This window comes from Callorhinchus milii, unplaced genomic scaffold, assembly GCF_018977255.1.
Source record: "Callorhinchus milii isolate IMCB2004 unplaced genomic scaffold, IMCB_Cmil_1.0 Scaffold454, whole genome shotgun sequence".
NCBI classification, from domain to species: domain Eukaryota; kingdom Metazoa; phylum Chordata; class Chondrichthyes; order Chimaeriformes; family Callorhinchidae; genus Callorhinchus; species Callorhinchus milii.
Window position 1 is genome coordinate 38,104 of NW_024705195.1, and position 22,793 is coordinate 60,896.

General features: G+C 45.9%; 1 protein-coding gene across 1 annotated transcript; it reads left to right on the top strand.

The window, feature by feature from the left end:
* Positions 1–14,204: 14,204 nt before the first annotated feature.
* On the top strand, positions 14,205–16,903 carry LOC121852133 (3 beta-hydroxysteroid dehydrogenase/Delta 5-->4-isomerase-like). The gene is given in 6 exon segments (XM_042346227.1): positions 14,205–14,480; positions 14,935–15,010; positions 15,242–15,403; positions 16,082–16,291; positions 16,294–16,806; positions 16,809–16,903. Coding segments are annotated over 6 exon segments (1,332 nt in total).
* Positions 16,904–22,793: the final 5,890 nt, after the last annotated feature.

Sequence of the window (22,793 nt, forward strand, 5' to 3'; positions counted from 1 at the left end):
GGGCCTCCCCTAGGTCGACGGAGCCTCAAATGAGTACCTGGTACAGTGTTTGAATGTCACCACTGTGGAGACAAAAGCGGCCGGGCGTGGTGTTGGCCACCCACCCCCTCGTGTGCAATGCCGGTCATCATAGGTGCCCGCTGATAGCACTTGCCCCAACTGTCTGGTCAGCCTTTATGGGGGATCTTTGTGTTTTTCTATGCATTGCACTTCATCGCTATGCTTGTCTATATGTTCTAACCATTGTGTATAGGATCTATGCATCGTGCGTTATGTATAGCACGTATGCTCTGTACGTTATGCGTGTCTGCTCCGTATCGTGTGTGCTGAATATAGCATGCGTCTTCTAAAAGATATTGTACATGTGGGCTATGTTATGTTTGGCCTTTCAGTAGTTTGCCAAATGGCACATCTCGGGAGTAGTGGCCGTATGCTCTGTATACAGTAAAAATAAGAATAGATTTTACCCTTTCTGGCAATAAAACAGGAGGTGTTAAGATGTTCCAACACCAAATAGATACCTTTTGTAAGGAATCAAGTCTGCATGAACAATACGTACTTGGGACAAAACATGCAAATACACATGCTCTGATTATAATGTATGCATTGTTCTTGAAACTGATTGGCCTTGTCTCACCAGTTTAGACCAGATAACGCCAAAAGGCGAACAGTACAGTATACCGTATTGCATGTTGTACACATTTTGGCATTGGAGCACAGGTGACTGACGCATGCTAAATATGTTTTATTGTATGGACTATATACGTATTTTTAAGTTTGTGTATGCGCTCTATGTATAGTACATCATGTTCCATATATATTACATGTGCTGCATATGTTGTGATTATATGTTTTCGGGTTTTGTATTCTTAGAGTATCGGGTGGAAGGGTCCGTTACCCCTTCGTGTTAAGGGTTATTATTGTAATAATATACGTGTTTCGTCCAGTGAAGTCTCGCTCTCCCTTTTTATCCACTACACATGCGGTAGGTTTGACACTCAGTGCCGCCATCACCGTGCCAAGCTCAGCAGCCCCCACCAGGGCTCCTGGCCAGCCCTGTGGCGATCACCCATATGGAAACTCGTCAGGTTTATCCCTGCATAGGCTCAGATACACAGCACGCGGTCGCTCTCGTAGACAGAGAGAGAGGGACGACTCAGAGGCGCCGGGAGGAACTACAGATGAGCGGGAAGGCAGCAGCCCACGCGGTGAGCCAGCACCAAAGATTGCCCGAGCTCTGCTATCCTCTCTATATGTGAAGGTGTTATCGGTCAATGAATGGGTGCTTAACATGTGGGAGAAAACCGACGCACCCGGAGAAAACCCATGCGGGTGAAGGGGAAACACTTATTATTATTTAGACCGTTACAGGGACCCTTCTACTTGAAAACATTCGACATACAAACTTTCAGAGATACGAACACACCTGTCCGTATTTCCAGTTGCCTGTTCAGACCGAGAGTCGTAAGTTCAACTGCCGCGCAATACATGGCAGTGGTGGCATCTACATTTGCAGAACATGAAGAACCAGTGGAATCTGCATCTACGGGAAATTATACATCTTGTAAAGCCATTCCCCGTGTTTCGTGTACATGCCATGCAACATGTTTGGAATCGACAGGAGTAAAGTTGGACTTAACGAATCGACTTGCGAACAGAGCTGAATCCTTGCTTGTTCGTAAGTAGAGGAGTCACTGTACTTCTTGCTCCTGGCGAGCCAGAGTATGGTACCCACTCGGTGCACACGGGAAGGGAGTTTCGGAAAATCTGTGTGTGATCCACTAACCCTGGCTGCCTCCCACAGTGCGGGATTGCAGGCGTGTACCACCAGGTGATGGTGAACGCACGTTAGTCTATGACACAACGCAGTAGTTACCAGGGTGGCCTAACGGATTGAATCTGTGAACATCTAAAAGAAAAGGCGCAAGCACCACTACCATTGGGACACACACTGTGCTGCATAGCAACGTGTATTCAACACACAGCACACGCATACAACTGACGTTCAGTGATAAGTGGCGGTGGCGTCACCACACCACTTGTGCCAGGTTAGGTGCACTTAGAGGGCGCGTGATGTGTCGAAGCCCGCTGACAGGGGGTCATGGAACAGACCCTGCAGGTGCCACGGGTTGACTGGCTGACAGATGACTGGTAAATGCACCAACTGTGCTCCCCACTATGCCAACTTTCTCCGTTTTAACCGCCCAGCGCTCCCCTCGTTGTTGCGAGCGTCGCTCCTCTGCCCTCTGTTGTTGCTGGAGGGAAATACAATACACAGAACGTACACGCATACAATATACATCTTAACACCTGTATTGTTGCTGGAAAGAGCCTATTCGTTTATCATCATCTTGATAACGGAAAAAGGGGCCCCATAGAGACGATACAGTTCATACGTACACATACATATATATAGGACCCGCAAACAAATAATCTCAAAATATGCAGCACATAAATGTAATATATATGGAACATGATGCAATATACATAGAGCGCATACACAAACTTAAAATACGTATATAGTCCATACAATAAAATATCATATTTAGCATCTGTGTCAGTCACCTATGCTCCAATGCCAAAATGTGTACAACATGCAATACTGAAAACTGTACTGTTCGCCTTTGGCGTTCTCTGGTCTAAAACTGGTGAGACAAGGCAATGGTGTAGGTCAATCAGTTTCAAGAACGATGCATACATTATAATCGGAGCATGTGTATTTGCATGTTTTGTCCCAAGTACGTGTGGTTCATGCAGACTTGATTCCTTGCAAAAGGTATCTATTTGGTGTTGGAACATCTTAACACCTCCTGTTTAATTTCCAGAAAGGGTAAAATCTATTCTTATTTTTACAATATACAGAGCATACGGCCACTACTCCCGAGACGTGCCATTTGGCAGACTACTGAAAGGCCAAACATAACATAGCCCACATTTACAATATTCTAAAACACGCATGATATATATAGCACACACGATACAGAGCAGATACGCATAAGGTATAGAGCATATGTGCTATACATAACGCACGATGAATAGATTCTATACACAATGGTTCAAACATATATACAAGCATAGCGATGAAGTGCAATGCATAGAAAAACCCAAAGATCCCCCATAAAGGCTGACCAGACCGTTGGGGCAAGTGCTGTCAGCGAGCACCGATGAAGGCCGGCACAGTACACGAGGGGGTGGATGGCCAGCACCACGCTCGACCGTCTTTATCTCCCGAGTGGCGATGTTTGCACATTGCAATAGATATAGTACTCATTTGAGGCTGCACTACCTCTCCCCACTATGCATAGCACACGCATACATACATACAAGCTTGCTCACATCTCGGAGGTGAAAACCGTCTCGATCTCCAATGAAATTGCGAGCTTTCGTGAGCGCCTTCACTGTGCGATTATTTTAGCATTGGCAGCTACTTTTATGAAATGCTCACCCAATAGGGCTGCGCAAGGTACGAAATACAACACTTGGATAATTTCTATTTGAATGTCCTCAAACAGTTCGTTGAGTCACGCACGAGTAAAGGGACACCAGTAGTCGGGTGAGGAAATAACAGGAGTCGGGTTAATAATTCTGCAAATTGGCCTGGAAAGCGTCACTGGGTCTCGGTATTTCATCTTAAAGGAGGGTCCTGAATTGGAATGTTTTGTAAATTTCCATTCAGTGGGCGTAACTTACAACTGCAGATGCCAGTCGGAGGCACGCAACTGGGAAACAGACCCCGCACCTCCGATTAGCATGGTTGGCTACGTGCAGTTCGAAAGTTGTTCAACATACGTACATACGTAGTGAGTTCAACTGAGTCGCAGATGTACTCTTGGAGGCAACACGTTTATACAGGTAGGACAACAGTTCCACACTGCCCATCAGTGGCGGCTCGTCAATAGAGGGCGCAGGGGCGCCGCCCCCATCAATATTCCAGAAATATACATATACAAAATTTATATAAAAATACATAAATAAAATATTTTTTTCATACGATGTGCCGGCTGGTAGTAAGAAAAGCATCAGCATTTAATAAAAACTGGCTTTAATCGGTCAACTATTTTCTATGTTTTTCAATGTGTTTTATGCGGGGCGCCGGACAAATGGATGTCTATGTGAGACTTTACATTTTCGGACAGCATGTGACCTGAAGCTGGTCTCTAATTGGTTTCTTAAAGATTCTCCTCGGGGCGCAAGTCGTTGCGTCCCTGGCCAATCAGAATTGGATACATGTTATTTTATCCAATCTGATTGGTTCTCGTCACCTGTCATTCAAATTTACGCTGTAGGCCACTACTGCGAGTGCGAAGGCGACACCACTTTGACACTTGCTAGGCTGATCAAATTTTTTGTGTAAACAATGGCAGCAGTTCATCCAAATTCTGTAATTTATTTACAAAAAAACCCTTTCACAAGGCTTTCGCTGGAAGAAATAAAAAAGATAAAGGATCTCGGACCGGACCAACCCGATTTACAAATCCAGCAGCAGGCCAGTGACAGAGGACGAAGCTACACACGAAGCTTCACCCGCGCTTGTTATGAGAAACGGAGGTGGCTGGCTGGATGTGATGTTAGCAATTCTCTTTTTTGTTTTCCCTGTCTTTTATTTCAAAGTGTCGGCACTGAAGTTTTGTGGACAACGACGGGGGTAAGAGACCTCAAACATCTCTCTGACAAATGCAAACGTCATGAAAGTAGCCGCAGCCATATTGATAATAGCATGAAACTAACGTTTTTATGTTCAAGTAGGAAACATGCTTTTTGGTACTTTGGTCTGAAATGTATATAAAAGAGAAACATTTATGTTCAAGTAGGAAACATGCTTTTTGGTACTTTGGTCTGAAATGTATATAAAAGAGAAACATTTATGTTCAAGTAGGAAACATGCTTTTTGGTACTTCTTTTGGTCTGAAATGTAAATAAAGATCATCAAAATTTATATTCAAGTAGTCAAAATGGCTTTTGGTACTGCTTTATATTTATTTGCCCCCCTCAATAAAATTTAAAAAATGCGCCCCCCCAAAAATAAATATCACCAGCCGCCACTGCTGCCCATCAGGGTTTATTTGTCTGTCTTTCTTGCATAGCCACGTCCTCGACTTGTATTTCATAGAGCGCTTCGGGTGGCCTCAGCACCACGTGACGCGCCGCCCCACGCAGCTTGCACCGCGTGCCACGGATCGCACGAATGCGCTGTCCAACCAAGTTCCTACCTGCTCACTCCGAAGGAACGTGTTTTAACACCAACACACGGTAACTGCCCCTTTACAGAATAACAACCTATGGTGGTGGACCACCAGGCTAACTACACTAATTACAATGTAACTAGCTGCTACGGACTAGGGCCACAGCTCGGGTTTAGGTCCACGTCTTGGAGACTCGGGAGAACATAGGACGTAGACGAAGGCTTCTTCAAGATGAACAACAACGCCAGTCCCTCTGGGGGACCCGGCTTATATTCTCTGCAGCGTGGCTGGCTCCGCCCTTGGCCACGACCACCTTCTAAGATCGTCGAGCCGGCTCTTGACCCGGACCATGTGACCACCCCTAGCCCCCACTTGGGGCCCCTTTGTAGACTTAACCGGTCACGTGTCCTCTTGGGTCAACCAGAGTGCCATGGCATTTAGTAACCGATGCACACCCACGCCTTATCCTGTAGCGCTGGCACTGCAGGCCAAGCGTGCTGCCACTAGCGCTATCAACCAGCACTCACCGAGCCCCTTATAGGGCCGGTACTACACCCACATCATCGTGGTGCCCGCGATGTCGTTACATCGTACGCCATGCCTCTCGATGGCCGGCACAGCACAGTGTCATCCCGCGATGTCACTACACATGTAAAGAAACCCATTGGAGACATCCATTATTTTAGAAGTAGAGCTTAATTTCTAACTTAACGTGCTTAAAGTTCCGAGTGTAACAAGCGCCAGACTCGTAATTACTACGACTATCTTCCACCCCGATGGTTTCACCAAGTTGGTTCACGAACAGTCAGCCCCGATGGTTCCACCTCTGATCGTCGATTAGTCCCCCAACAAACTCCCCGATCGCGGGCATCGCTCTCCCTTATGTAGTCGCTCGGCCCTGCACCTATCTGACAGTGCCCCCCCCCCCACACCAATATAACACGTGTCCTTTATTGAATCACTAGCAGTAAGTACCCGGCGTTGCTTGGGCGAAAAAGGCAGACGCACACATGGACTTACACACAGACATTGACCCACACACATAGAAACACATCGACTTAGACGCACGCACACACACATATGGTTAAATCCAGGATGGATCGTTAGCAGGCCAGCCTAAATGTTTCTAACCAGCAAAGATGTTCCATTAGGGGGTCCACGTTTCGCAAGCGTACAGAAGGGAGAGAATGAACGTTGTTGTGTATGTACCCCCTTTTTATTTTTTTAATATATTTTTTTTAAGAATTATTCTGCCAACATAGATAATATCGTTTTTTTTAATAGACGCGGCCACGTGGGAACGAACACGCCCCCACACTTCCACAGAGGCCCCCACACTTCCACAAAAACTCCCCTAAATTCACACAAGAGGAACAAGGGGGGGGGGAATGGCAGGCGGGGGGGGGGGTCAGCAGGACGCCCTTTTGAAAAAAAACCCCACAGAACCAGGAGACACGGAGGAAGAGATAATTATATTCTTAACAAAGAAACAGCATCGACGACAAAAAGCACAGATGGGTCTTTGAACCATGTTAAATACACAAGTTACCAACTTAACCATAAAGATTAAGCAAACAGTATCCATCCTCACTCCAATTGAAAACCAGACAAAAATTGCACCAGAATCGCGACCCATCATTGTTAATTAAGTACTGACATTATTTACCTTTAAAGAATATCTACACGGCCGGGCCGAAGCATCAAAGAATAATTATGGCATCTATTTCGCTCCAAAACAAATTCCTAGCCGGGATATCAGATCAAATAATCACAAGAAGTCAAATAATAAGTACGGAATTAAAGTAGAAGAGGAATCAAGGGCGGAGAAGGCTCTCAAAATTAACCAAACACAACACCCATGGGAAGCGAGCAACACGGCCGCCTTTGTCTTTCCGAGAGGATCTCCACACACAGGCACCAAGCCAGGAAATGACACCCATAAAAGTTGGGGCAAGGGCTCAAAGGAAATTAACACACGCCTTCGAATAAATAAGCGCATGCGCCGGATGCTCCCACCGTGGAAACAACCGCCTTTGTCTCCCCACAACACGGACAGCAAAAATTGCACACGCATGGAAATAACATTTCCATGAGAGATCGGGTCACGATGAAACATCGTGAACACTGTTTCGGCATAACTATGCAGATGGAACCAAGCAGCAAATAAGTTGCATTTCAACTTCCAAACCAAACCAACTTAAGCTGTGTGAGACAAAGGATGTGATCCCAGAGCAAGGGAGGGAATAATTAAGCTCGCTTAACGCGTAGGTTTTCGCGACAAATATTATTCAGTAACAAAACATGGATTCGAATGTTTTTTTTATAACTCGACGCGAATCATCGGTCTGGCTAATGGATAACTTCTGAAGCAGCCGACACGAGGCCCCACCCCCACCCCTTTCTTCCAGAACGACACACACAGCTGTGTCTTCAAAGCTAATAAACACACGGACAAACACGCACGCGAAACACACGGACAAACACGCACGCGAAACACACGGACGGACACACACACGGACGCAGATGGTCCACCCCCACAGGAAGGTTTTATGACACAGCTTTTGAACAACTCGGGAAGCCGAGTGGAATTTTCCGATATAAACCGAAGGAAAATCCATACAACACATATCATCCGGGCCACGAGCTCCAACGCAGATCATCCGGGCCACGAGGGCCTCCTCGTCGCCAGGGCTTTGGCTCCACCAACAGATCTTCACGAGCTCCGGCCTACATCTCATCTCGTCTCCGGGCTAAGGCCCCACCAGAGTTCTCCAGGGCGACAGCCATCTCTCCTCGTCGCCGCCAACGAAGAAGCTCCTGTCATTCAGAATGACGAGGGTCGCGGAGTAGCGACGCGTAGCTACAAGCCGAGGTCTGCACCACCTGAGAAGAATCGCTACCCTGAGTCGCAGAGCTGCGAGTGAAGCCAACAAAGACGCCAACGTCCACCCTGCCACGAACGAAGCATCGCTCCTCGTCAGAGTGACGACCAGCGAACAACCCGCAGGAAAGGCGGAGATCGCTGAACGAGCGCCAACTTGCGCCACCGGTGCGCCACTGGAACGTGCGCCACCGTGCGCCACCGTGCGAGCGACAACGAGCGACACCCAGATCGACCAGCATCAACCCAAACCGACTCGTCATCCCGCCGTGGAGAAAAAGAGTCAAAGTCTTCTGAACGAGCGCCGCCGCTCACCTCACAGCGGAGAAAGTCTCAGCTGCCGCTCGCACAAACACAGAGGTCGTATCGCTCCCCACATACAGACTCAAGAAAACCCAGAGGAAATCTTGTCAAACCAGTTTCCTTTGTCCCAGAGTCTCGCCGAAGAATTAATTAAAACAGAGCCAGATTCGCTCTCGCGCCCACACGCCCTCACCCACCATTGTATCAAACATTCCGTTAAGAGGATTTTTATACTTGCCGATGAATCTATTGACATATACTTTCGCCTCTTGGGTATAATAAGTGCTATATTACCGCCATAGGAAGTGTGTCATGCTTGTTTTCAAACTCGACCAGTCGCCGATTGTGATCGATACATGGGCGAACTAATGAGATGCCTGGTAGGAAAAGTAGAGGTTACAATTGATAGAAGTGTTTTTAGTCATTCAGTTCGTTAAATGCATAAGTGTTTATTCATTCATTTTAGTCAAATGCATAAGAGTTTCGTTATTCATATTGCATAATTGCATAATTTCACAAATGCATAAGTGTTTATTCATTCATTTTAGTCAAATGCATAAGAGTTTCGTTATTCATATTGCATAATTGCATAATTTCACAACTGCATAAGTTTTTGTCGTTCATATTAGTTAATTGCATAATCTTGCCCATGAATTATTGACGCATGTTTGACCTGCATGATAGAATGTCACGTGTTTGTTAGAATAAAATTGTTATCACAGAAGCATATTGAGTGTTCTTTCCAAGTCCATGCAAAACCATCTTATTCATAAGAGCTGTATCCTGCGATGAGATATGAAAATGGAGACCTAAAATATTATAACACACACTAGGATAATCGGTAAATGAATCTATGATAATCGTGTTATCCTGATTGATAACTCTGGATAAACGAAACTAAGCAAATTATCATAACTGCACACATTAACATAATCGCAAGCCTCCGCATAAATTACTACGATTATCTCCGTGATTATCATAATTTATGCATATAATTACATGCATTATCATAATTTATGCATATTAATACACACACTATCATAATTAATGCGAATTGCGCATTTTTCGGAAAATTATTAATTTTTATTATTTTCATCAAAATTTCATAACCCAACACATACAACAGTACTACTCATTGACATGCTAATTTTTTCTCTAACCCCCTCCCTCTCTCTGCCCCCGCCTCCTCTCTCTATTTAAGGCCTCGTCACAGAGACGTTCTCTCTCTGTGTGCCTATGTGTTGCTCTCTCTCTCTCTGTATCTTGGTGATATCTGTCTGCTTATATGTCTGTCTATAGTTCTCTGGTTCGATTTTTGTTTGCTATTTCATTTATATCTGATGATGATTGCTTGTGTTGCAATCAAAACGTCGTATGCATTATTTAATTTATTATTTTATCTTTATACGTGACTTTACCGAAAGAACCAAAGAGTAATTCCTGCAGTCACGAAAGCTCCGAATGAATGTTGCACATTTACATGGTTAGTACATAGCATAACTCAATCAAGCTGTGCATAGGAAGTGACCATCATGAAACGAAATAGAGCCCTCACCATGAACAAGACAATAAAACATTCAATTAGGTTTCCAGTTTCGATTTAAAGCTTTCGTGACTGCAGGGATTCATCTTCTTGGTTCTTTCGTAAAGTCACGTAGAAGGGAAGTAATAAAATAATAAAATACAACATAATAAAATATAATATTTTTCACGACGTTTCGGCTACAACGCAAGCAGCCGTCTTCAGGTGAAGAATGAGACACTGCCAAGCTAGGAGCTTATATATAAGCTGGGTTGGAGGTGAAGAGCGCCTTAACAAAAAGAATGTGCATATCAGGAGGAATTTAGCATATTCATGGGAAATGCGTAGGAGGTGGGCGGGGGTTTCAAAGTCATATTATAAACTACATAAAGTATTATGTAGTTTATACTTTAGTTTTCTACGTGGTTGTTTTAGTAACTGCAGCTACATACTATTAACATTCCTTTCCTTTGTTAATGCTACTCCCTGCACCCTCCCTTGGTGCTGCTGATCCTGCATAATGCGTGACTTTACCGAAAGAACCAAGAAGATAGGTTTTCCAGGTCTAAGTAAGCATGTATCATTGTGCAGTAGTGACCGAGATGTGGTTAGAGAGGGACGCGGTTGAAGCTACGCACTTTCAAATCTAGATCGAAAACTATTTTTCTTAGAACTGCTTTTTGTGTTTAGTTTGTTGTCCTTCCCCACACCTCCGATTATCACGGTTGGTTACATACGGTGAAAAAAAGGTTCAACATACATACATTTTCCAAAATCTAGCTTATAGATAAAACACATATTTCGCTGCCATGCTATAACAGCAGGGCTCTTTGTAAAGTGCAGCATGTCCCTCGTTTTGATGAAGTAAATGTTACATGGAGTGATTCACCGCTTTCTGTCGGAATTGGAACGGATACTCATCACGTAACATGATGGGCACATTTGTAATAAAATTGGAGGGTAAAAATCGTTTTATGCCAAGTTTCACGCGTGTATCACTGCGCTGTGGCTGGAATGCCAGCGATTGAAGTATCTTTACTAGTCATCGGATGAGTGATGCTTGAGTTGAGCAACGCTTTTAGCAATGCAGTATTGGGCAATGAACAGACATAACTCGTGATAGAATGCAACTTAAATGCAGTAGAGACTTGTCTACATTTCTCGTGAAACACACCAGAATTAATACGGTAAGAGTTTTGCATAAAATATAACGATGTATGATTGCCAAGTTAATTTTGGTTAGGCTACATGATCATTTGACCCCCCCCCCTTCCTTGCCCCGAAACCACTCAACACAGCCAAACAAAATTATTGTCACGTGTACAAAAAGTTTAACCACGGTGGTGAGATGTTACCTTCCTCGCCTGGGATACAGGAGGTCGTGGTTCGATGCCGACCTTGACGACGCCTGTATATTTGGAATTCATGTTCTCCCTCGGTCGCGTGGATTTTTCCACAGGTCCTTCGGCTTGTTTCCCTCCACATGTGTTCATATTATTTGGCTGCTATGATTCCCCACATATGACAAGTTGCCACGTGTGGCCAGGGTCGCCTCTGAAAAAGAGTTAATGGAAATAATAGCTATCTGTAACCAGTTTGACTCGGGGCAGGATAATAACATCAAACAATAGAGATGGGATATTCAGAGCAAAATAATCAAAGGGACATGGGAAGCATGCCGGTGAGTATAGGAGGCCACACGCCCCAGGCTGATGAGGAATTTCATCAAAACATTTGCAACCATGGAGGAATGTTAGTAAGGCTTGACGAGTCAAAAGTCTTGTTTACCTTCTTTCCAAAATGATGAATAAATTGCCCCTCGGAATGGAGTCGACTTATTGGTGATTTTAATGTTGGTGGGTGTGAATGAAAACATTGGGCCAGTTATTCACAATACTGTTGAAACAGCAACTGGGCTGTGTGGCTATGCGCATGGTTTGTGATCCAGCACTGTGGATGTTGTATTAACTCCCTTCGGCGAGTTTGCCAGGAGAATTCGATACAGCGAAGTGCAGACTAACATTACCTGTCCTTTCTGCATGGGATAGAGTGTTACCCTGGCATGTGTGTTTTCTCTGGGTGGTCGTGTTTCATTTCACATATGTAAATGCTCATTCATTGTCTAAAACATCTTAGCATATGTGCAACTCCTCGTTCTTTATGCAAAAACTAGAGGGGTAAGCTTTCCATTCAGCATGCGATGCCACGTGATAGTCAAGCCAATTCCCTCTTTTTAAATGAACCAGATCAAGTGATAAATCAAATGTAATGAAGTTGTTTGCGTATATTTATTGGTGAATAGGATGAAAGCATGAATGTTTTACCCTTGGAACCTGGTTGAACATGGGTAGCTAAAGCCCAAATTCGACATTAATCTACCTTGCATCTGTGCGCAAGCTGATTTCATTGCTTCTTCTCTCCTTGACTGTTAATCCCTCATTATTCTTGACCATCAGCCATCATCATCCCTTCTATCTCCCGACTTGCGTTGACCAATCCCACCTTTTTCTGAATACGGTTGAATTATGCCATGAACCCGCGGTGGCTGCCGCGGTGGTGAGATGTTATCTCCCTCGCCTGGTGTGCATGGAGGAAGTTGGTTCGATACTGACCCTGACGATGCCTGGATATTTGGACGTTCTCCCTCGGTCGCGTGGTCGCAAGGACATTTCTGCGGGTCCTCCGGTTTTGCCCTCTACATTTAGACACATGCGCTTAGATTCATGACCGATGTAAATGTCCACACACGATAAGAGCCACACGTGTGGCCAGGTGGCATCTGCAAAAAAGAGTCAATAGCTCAGTGGGGTTTTACTCGGTCAATATAACGAATAGTTATACACAATTAACTCCTCTATGTCCTCTAAATCCACGCGACGTCTTTGTTGTTATAATCTAGATTGTATCTAGATTTGTTGTTCTAATTCTAAGAACGCATCTCCCTCGCCGCGCTCTTTCCATCAACACGGCATGCTCTTCCAGCCCCTGCTGGGCGCAGAGGTCACGCCACCGGTCCAACACGCGCGTCTTCACGCGGCTTCACAGACCCCGTGCGCGCACTCCGCTGCCCATATAAACCCGGACGGCGAGAAGACGACCACGGCCAGGGGGAGGAGGGGAGTAGCTCGCGCCGAGTGAAGTCTCGCGAAACGGCATTTGCGCGACCCAAAACTTGCGAGTGAGGCGGCGAGCAGCAGCACCAGCGAGGCAAGGGCAGAGCGAGCGAGCCAGGGAGGGGAGCGAGCCGGGGAGGGGAGCGAGCCAGGGAGGGGAGCGAGCCGCGCAAGTCACACGGCAGTAAGTGAGCCATCAAATAAACCTCACCCTCTCTCATAAACACGTGCGCACACGCATACGTACGCACTTTCACGTGCGTCACATTTGCCTACAAACGCACATACACACACACTCTTGAAAATTTTGCGAATTTCAGAAAGCCAGCAATTTTGTGGTAATCTCCTCGTAAGAGACGCAGTTTTTGGCTGGCTTAATGTTTTCCTCCGACGTACAGTTTTGGAGATACAGAGCGCAACGGACTCTTGCATTCCCATAGATATAGATGAAGCAATCGCGTAACGGTGGATGGTGTTGCTGCATGAGCCCTGGTGGCCGCCCGAGTTCAATTCCTGGACATGGCAACCAAGAGAGGCACGAAGAATATATTTAGAAGAATGTATTTGGTTTATTTGGACAACGTGATGATACCGTTTAAAAAAAAATCTCGAGGGAGCGACGAAAACAAAAAGCGAATTATTTGGTGCTGCTGCTGCTGCTGCTTAGTTGGCGGTGCCGCACAAGCACAACGAACAGCAATAACAACCTAGCATCATAAGCGGAAGGGTTTGTGTAATGTTTACGTGCAAATATATAAACGGTAAATAACACTGCCTTAAAGTAAAAAACGTAATAAGGGCATTTCGGGAACAGCTGTCCATATCACATTTCAGAGGCAGGTGTGTTCAAAAGGAGCAAATTGCACGCAACATTTCAGTAAATTTCGATTTAAAGCTTTCGTGACTGCAGGGATTCATCTTCTTGGTTCTTTCGGTAAAGTCACGTGACTTTACCGAAAGAACCAAGAAGATGAACATATAAGTACGCCGCAAGTAACAGAAGTAATATAAGTACGCCGCAAGTAACAGCTTCAGAATTGTTAGTCAGTACATCTACCCACGTCTCCTTTTTTCTGGTTTACAGCGAACAACCGCTTCATTTCGAATTGCCGGTTTGAGAGGTTTTACAGCAGTTGTGAGTGTAGCGCAGTATTCAATTGCACTCGCGGTGTCATTTCTTGTTCTTGCACTTGGCCTACGGAATGTTTGGCGGCAGCTCTCCGAGTCACTGCTCAAAGATCTCCGTTGCCACCGCCGCACATCCAGAGCCCATGGAGGGACCCACAGCGCCCACGAACCAGGGCCCTCTGCAGGGAGAGCCGGGCCCCGTGCCACCCCCGCACGTGTACGTGGTGACGGGCGGAGCGGGCTTCCTGGGCGGGTTCTTGACCGCTCAGCTGCTGGAGCTCGGGGAGGAGGTCGCTGAAGTTCGACTCGTAGACTGCGCCTTCAAGGCGATGAGATTTTGTCCTATCCAGGTACTGCGAGTTCCTGTGCAATGGCACGGTGTCCGTGTGTGTGTGTGTGCAAGAATGGTGTGTTGTGTGCGTGCACGGTGTTTTGGTGAAGGTCTCATATTTTTGCTGACAATGGTGCGTGACTAATCTCTCAAGCTCAACGATCAGCAGAGCGTACTGTTTGTGTAATCATTTTATTCAGATCTCCCCCTCTGAAGTTATGCTGATTTATTTCTGAGTCTATGACAGCTGTCTTTAGTCAACCCTGGCGACGACTTCTTTTTTCTTGAAAACTTGGTAGATCGACTCTCGAGATGACAATTCCTTATTTTCTTGATGAATCTCTCCCGCATGAACACAATGCTTTTTTCTTGTCCATGTTCCAAAGCATTCAGAAGCCGAGTCATGTTTTCTCAGTTGCATGCTCTTTGGTCACAAAGTTGCAACGCTTCACATGTGTGGTTACTCCGTACAGATATTCCTGCTGCCCAACAAATACCAGGAGAATATTTCACACTTTTTCCGACAAGTTCATGGTTTTCTGCTGTGTCGTGATTGTCAATGCGTTTTGAGGTTGTTAGCTCACAGCGCACATTGCAGATTGCCAGCACCTCAAGGTATACAAGCTACAAGTGACCTACATACTTATCTGTGTTTGACGAACAATTCCCTTCAACGTATTAAGTGTGTGTGGAAGCTGCTTGGCCTGTCAATGCATACGGAGCTCCGAGTGTTTTTGGCAACAGTTATGCCCTCTCCTTTCTATGCTTGCATGCGTGCAGAGGCCGTGCGAGGCAAGATCCGCGTGATCCAGGGCGACATCCGCGATGAGCGTGCGATGCGTGCAGCGTGTCGTGGCGCCCATGTCCTCCTGCACACGGCCTCACTCATCGACGTGTGGGACCGCAACAGCGAGACCGAGATCTTCTCCGTGAACCAGCACGGTGAGATCGGGGGTTACGCTTCTAGAGCTGGCATCTTTATTCGATTAAGTCGATTATCCAACTACGTCATTACAATGTACTATTTTCTTTCGTGTCAATTAATCAGGGACATTTAAGCATGGTGGCAGCCCTCACATCGTGTCTCCTGAAGGTGGGAAACTCCCTACGAGCCACATCCAGCATGACGTGGTTAATTATTTCTGATCGAATTTAGGGATTTCGATCGGATCATTGGGGGGGGGGCACGTGCCATTCCACCGCCCCCCCTCCCCACTGGCTCCGCCAGTGGATAAGGGTCTTAGTGTCAGGTACTGTATACGAATGTGGAATATGTGCAGATGGGATTATGAGGTCCTGCAGAGTTGAGGTGTATATCAGAAGAGAACGAGAGCTCAGGGTCAATGACAGCTCCAAGGTTTTGCACGTTTTTTTATCAGTGTTTAGGAGGCGCATGTTCAATGTGAATGCATCATATTTTCTGTCGTCAATCGTGACTGCTCTGAGACCAGGATTCTAACTTAGGATCTCAGTGGTGTCAGTTTAGTGCTCTAACCTCTGAGCCACCAAACCACGTGTTAAGAATCCATTAAGGACTACATTCCATGAGACTGAACTTTGATTTAGAGTGTATATAGCTCTCTCTCTCTCTGCCCCTCCTGCCCGATGTTCTGACTGCAGGCACGCATGTGCTACTGGAGGCCTGCGTGCACGAGGGAGTGAGCGTCGCCATCTACACCAGCTCCGTCGAGGTGGCCGGGCCCAACGGGCAGGGTGACCCCATCGTCAACGGCGACGAGGAGACCCCTTACAAGCACAACCTCTGTTTCACCTACAGCCGTAGCAAGGCAGAGGCCGAACGTCTCACGCTATCCTACGACGGCGCGGCTCTACGGGCGGCGGCACCTTGACGACGTGCGCACTGCGCCCCATGTACATCTACGGCGAGCGCTGCCGCTTCTTGCGCTTGCACATAACCAACGGCCTCATCAACGGGCGCGTGCTGCTGCGCGGGTCGCGCGCCAGTGCCCTCGTGAATCCCGTCTACGTGGGCAACGTGGCGCACGCGCACGTGCTGGCGGCACGCCTGGCACTGACGGGCGGCACCGAGGCGGAGCGACGTCGCCCCGGCGGGCGCGTCTACTACGTGTCGGACGACACGCCGCCCGTCAGCTACTCGGACTTCAACTACACGGTGGCGCGCGACCTTGGCTTCGACATTCAGAAGCGGCTGCCGATGCCGTTCGTCGCCCTATACGCCATGGCGGCCCTGCTGGAGCTGCTCCGCTTCTTGTTGCGACCGTTCTACAAGGTCGTTCCGTCAATCAACCGTCAGCTCGTGGTCATGGTCAACACGCACTTCACGTTCAGGCACGAGCGCGCGCGGCGCGAGCTGGGATACGAGCCCGCTTCTCGTGGGAGGAGGCGCACGCCCGCACCAGCGAGTGGCTCGCCAAGGAGGTGCCCTTGATCGAGGCTGAGCTGAAACAAAGCAAGAAATAACGTGCCTTAATTCGAGATTTGAAGCTTTCGTGACTGCAAGATTCATATTCTTAGGGGTTTTTTTTTCTCGGTAAAGTCACGTAGGTAAAAACATTTAAATTAATAAAAGTAAAATAAAACAAATAAAAAATTCACGACGTTTCGGAAGCAACACAAGCCTCCGTCTTCAGGTGGAACCGTCACAGCCACGACAGCTGTATCAAGTAAATGAGAGATCACCATTATATATACGGGGTAGTATTTCTTGTGATCTCTCATTTACTTGATACAGCTGTCGTGGCTGTGACGGTTCCACCTGAAGACGGAGGCTTGTGTTGCTTCCGAACGTCGTGAATTTTTTAATTTGTTTTATTTTACTTTATTAATTTAATTTTTTTACCTACGTGACTTTACGAGAAAAAAAACCTAAGAAAAATAACGTGCCGTCGAAAGAAGATGCAACCCGAGGAGCAAATAGCTATTGTGGCTAGTTACCTAGGCCACTAGAGTGTAGGCTGGTTGGCATGGGCCCCAGTGCAAGGAATAAATGGAGCTGTCCAATTTTGACCCCATCTTCGAAGCCCTGCCTGCACACTTGATAACTACGCTAGTTATATAGGCTATGTCGCTAGGTAGTGTGAAATGCTTTGTCATTAGGGGTGGAAGAATGTATCGATTCATCAATTCATTTTAATTATTAAGTCTAATAAATGCATTGAATCGGCCGAGTATGAATTCATATATTTTTTAAATGTGGGTTTATGTCACCTTTGTTTTCACCATGAGGGGCGCTACCATTCATAACAATGTAAAAATGTGTTTTATTCTTTTCAGGATTCATGATCCTGAATCACATTAATTTGTGGAAACTCCCAGGCGATTACAAGTGTGTCTCGCTTAACGAGCGAGATATGTTCCATGAAATTAGCTCGGAAAGCGAAAATCGTTAAACCATCATCGTTTTCCCATTGACTCACGCCCATCTAAAAGTTGAGCTACATTTCAGCCCCAAAGTTTTCCAATCTTGAACAACTTTTTTAACGTGAGAAATCCAAATTATCACGTGATAATAAATGTAACACGGTACGTGAAAAAACACAGTGCAAGATCCCCCGTATAGCCTTTACAGACTGTTGGGCCAAGTGCTGTTAGCGAGCACCTATGAAGACCGGCACATGAGGAGTGCGTGGCCAGCACGACGCCCGATCACCTTTATCTCCCTAGTGGCGATGTTTACACACCGCACCAGGTACTCATTTGAGGCTGAGTCGACCTAGGGGAGGCCCAGGACCGGTTCAGATCATCGTCACTGATTTTGACCGTGAGCGAGAATCGAACTCGAGTCGCCGGGTTCGTTACACCGCTTGCTAGCTGCTACGCTACCGCTCCCCTCCAGCCACCCACCGATTACAGTGCCACCATGAGGGCCCATTCCCCCACATGGGGCCACGGCACGTGGCAGCTGGTAAACAAACAGCTGCAGGCCACCTTGGGCCCCCTGCCTCCACAGGACGCATATTGTCGATCGGTCTCCGCTCGATAAGCAAAGATTTAGCTCTTTTTGCAAAAAATTGGGTCAAAATTCAAACGTCTCTTTACGGTGAAATCACGTGTAAAGAACGCTCATCAGCGAGACACGCCGGCAATTGTTCCACTCTTCTCTGTTATTGAGAAAAAAAAAAACCCATCCAAGTGATTCTCTGGTGCTCCTGTTTAGTCACTGGTGTGTGACTGCATTGATGTCACCAGTGTCATCACGGAAACGGGCCTGAGTCATACTCTTCGGTTCTTTCGGTAAAAGTCACGTAGGTGAAAATAAAACAAAATAAAAAAATCTTGGCGTTTCGGGTGTGGACAACCACAGCGACAAAACAATCGCTAAAGTATGTCAAAGAGATGTCTGTGACGAGGGAGGAGTCAGGTACTAAAAGGTTTTCCACGTCATGAAATAATGATATATGCTGGGTGAGGAGGAACAAATGTTCTTCAACACATCTTGTTCTATGCTCTGAACGTTATGGAAAAAAAATGCATTTAAGGTGGTGTTTTTAACGAATGTGTTGAGTTGTTTTTGTTATCGTGCTTTTTCACCCATGCCAACGCAGCATCACTAAATTACTTGCTTAATTATGTAACAAATGGGTCAGAAATGTTTCAGTGGTGGCTCAAGCTGGAATTGAACTAATGGCCAAGTGGTAACTGGCTTCGTGGAGGGCCCACTGTGTTCACTGATCTTGCTAGAATGTGATTCAAATCAAATGTTGTACCGATTACCGATTTTACCAATTCGTGAGCATGTATGTACCATAGTCCATTGTGGGATTGTATCGTGTCTACAAATGTACACACATAAATATTTTCCCCAATACAGCCTTAAATTGTTTTTAAAAAGTTGTCTTGTAGAGTCACTTGCTAAGGTTCATATAGAAAACCAAACTTTCCAAGTATAGGGCATAGCAAAATGTAATCTTGTGATTAACCAGTTAAACATTAGACGTCGTTTAAAGTCATACATAATCAAGTTCACTGCAGCACACCGCAATGCCTCTCTGCTCGTACAGCCAGTGGCGCAACGTGGCTGACAAGGGTACTGGTGCCCCACTTGAACAAATGTCCCTCTCATTCGCAGCCCGGCGTCTGGCTCCTCCTCCACGTGGTCCCCGGTGCAGTCTCACTGCTTGCCCACTCCTTAGCCATGCCACTTTGTATTGCAGCTTATTGCCGTCATTCTGCACCCCATCAACGGTTTGAAACAACACTTCCATTCAAAAAAACAACGACTTTTGATGACTGTCGTATGTGTATCGGCCTCTGTATCTCTCCCCTTGTCATTGTATACCTCTCCGTTTTTGCCTCCATGTGCCATTTATTTGAATCTGTGTCTATCTCTGTATCTATCTGTCTCTATGCACCCGTGTGTGTATCTGTCTCTCTGGAGACTCATACTGGTTGAATGTGCATACCCGCAACAAATACAGGTCCCCCCGTGCAGGTATTAAGACAGCTGTGGCAAGTAATGTTAGCGAACACATATCAAGTCCGGCATGGGGGCGAGGTGATATAAAGCGGAGCGCCAGGTGGCTAAAACGTAGCGAGGTGGTAGTGTAGAGCCAGTCATCTCAGTCAATCCAGAGCCGGCCCAGCCAATAAGCGACCCTTGCAATTGCAAAGGGCCCCGTGGCCAGCAGAGGCCCCCTAGAGTCACTGCTAGCTAGTGGGTGAAAAAAATCCTACATCAAAGGGGCCTCCAACCAAATTTTGCTTAGGGCCCCCAAAGGTCTACGGCCGGCTCTGAGTCAACCCATGGCACCTCGATCTGTTCCGTGATTCTCTTGCCAGCGATCCTTCGACATTTCAAGTGGCTTCAAGCTGCACCCGGCTTGGCACATGCGCCGTGGTGCCGCTAGTCCGCCACTGAGTGGCGAACGGCGTTTGCACGTTGGTGCGTGAGCGCACGTGCTGGACACCCATCCCCTCGTGTCGGCCTTCGTAGGTGCTCGCTAACAGTGCTGCACTGGCCCAAGCAGTCTGTCTCGGCGACAAGGGAGAAGAGGAGATCTTTGTCTCGTGTGAGTGTCGGACGCAGTGGCGCAATGGGTTGCGCAACATTCGACGAACCTCGCGGGTTCCCGGCCATGCCCTGGGTTAACCAACCGCTCAATGTGGGTTTAGAACCGGGTCAGGGTCTCCCTTGGACTACTCGGCCCTAAATAAGTAGCTGTAGCGGGCTGTAGACATCAGCACTGGGGAGACAAAAGGAGCTGGAGCCACGTCGTTCCCCGTGTCACGCTGACATTGATAGGTTCCACATCGCCGCCTGCTGTTTGGGGATGGAATGACACGTGTCGGAACTGATTTCACCAAGAGGCAAGGAAGCATTGCACTGAGATGGAGGACATTTTTCATCTGGATCATTTACTGCAATTATATCTAGGTTTGCTTTAAGAATAATGTAACCCGGATTTGACAGCGCATTCAGATGTTTGTAAAATTCGTTAAAGATTGCAAGTGATCGATGCACATCACAATGGCCATGCAAAATGTGATGATGGTAACAACTCATTACGCGCTACTATGAGTTAAAACAATCTTGGATGAAAAACTACAGATACGATCTTAAAAGCAAACATATTGCAAAATTCCTATGTTGGTGAATCTTAATTTTGATCTGAAATTTTTTTGAACTTGGCAGACGATGTATCCATCACCACCCCTGGACAAAATCACAGCAGTGATGAGTTTCCCTTTGGTAGCATCTAGCACGGGTTTCATTTCATTCACCTCTACACAGACACACATTTTTACAAATCTAACCCTGTAACGATTCTACCAGGGCACCTCTTTACTCGTCACAAGTCAGGTTATGATTAGATTTATCAAAGGTCGAAAGCAGGAATACATTCGCTATGTTCATCTGTCTCGTAGCTCAGGATCACGATAACGAACACAATTTGTAGTATGAAGTTGTGTTGCTATTAGGGATTTAACATAGAGAAAATGAGTTAAATTGTTCAATTGTTTGTCACATCACCATGCGATGTCATTGCATTGCGTGGCTCTAAATGTGGTGCAGCACGCGAAACATTACAACATGAGTCCAGACTCGCACACAACACAAACGCACACGCACAAAATGATGTTTTTTGTTGAGATAAAATGTGATAAAGAAAAATAAACGATACACACAAGTAAACATTTACTATGTAGTTGCCAAAGCCTTTATATTTTGAAATGTTAACTTTAAATGTTATGCTTGAAAAGTTAAAAGCTATGAGAGCCCAATAAAAATAGGGAGGGCTTATTTTGCAGAGCAGACCTGAGCTCAGATAATAAATGGGACGATGTACACCAAGGTAAAAGTTAAGGTTATATTTGCAGTATTTTTAATGGCAACAGCTGTTTTTGATTGCACGTAAGCATAAAATATATGTCTGAAACAATTACCAATGAGGGATTTTTATAGAATATTATGATTTTGTAAGTTTGCTTGGGCCTGACCCTATCCTTACCACTAACGTTAACATTGGCCGTATTAGTCTTTTGAGAATTTGCTCTACAATAACTCAAAACTTAATTCTAACTCCAACACAAACCCAATCCTAAACCATAACTTTCCCCATCCTGAATGTTGACACGAATACTCATCGTTTCCCTGGCAATAACACTAGCTCTAACTCTAACACTAGCTCTAACTCTAATCATTTCACGAGAACACTACTCCAATCACGAACACTGCTTAGAGTCACTGATTCCACCACTGTATCATGATATTCATAGTCCTTCCACAATCCATAACTCTAACACTTTGTCTAACAATAATCTTATCCCTATCTGTACCACACACCCTGTCTCTAGCATTAACCCTCCCACTATCTCTAACACTAATCATATCTCTAACCCCAGCACAAATATTGTCACTAACATGAACCCTATAGAATTAAACGAATCTCTCACTCTCTCCTTAGAATGAACGATATATCTAACCTTAGCTCAATTGTTATCACTAACAATAACCCTATTCCAAACATGAATACCTGACCCGAAACAGTAACCATATCCCTAACCCCAACACCAACACTACCTCCATCACTACAGTCATGCTAACCATATAATTATCACTAACCACAGCACTACCTTAACTAGTCTTCAAATCACACCCTAAGGATGCACTGGTTCATTTATTAAGATACATTTTTGCACTCACAACACATGCATCAAATTGTGCATCTGGGAATCAATTAAATTGATTCTTATGACCCCTGTAGCTACTAGAGGGTGCTACATTTGCACAATATGTTAAAAAGATAATGAATCGTTACAATTCTTTGACTCAAGAGGCCACATTGTCCATTGTCACATGCCCACAAACGAGTCGTGGCCGTGTGTTTAGACTTTGCCAGCTTGTTTCCGA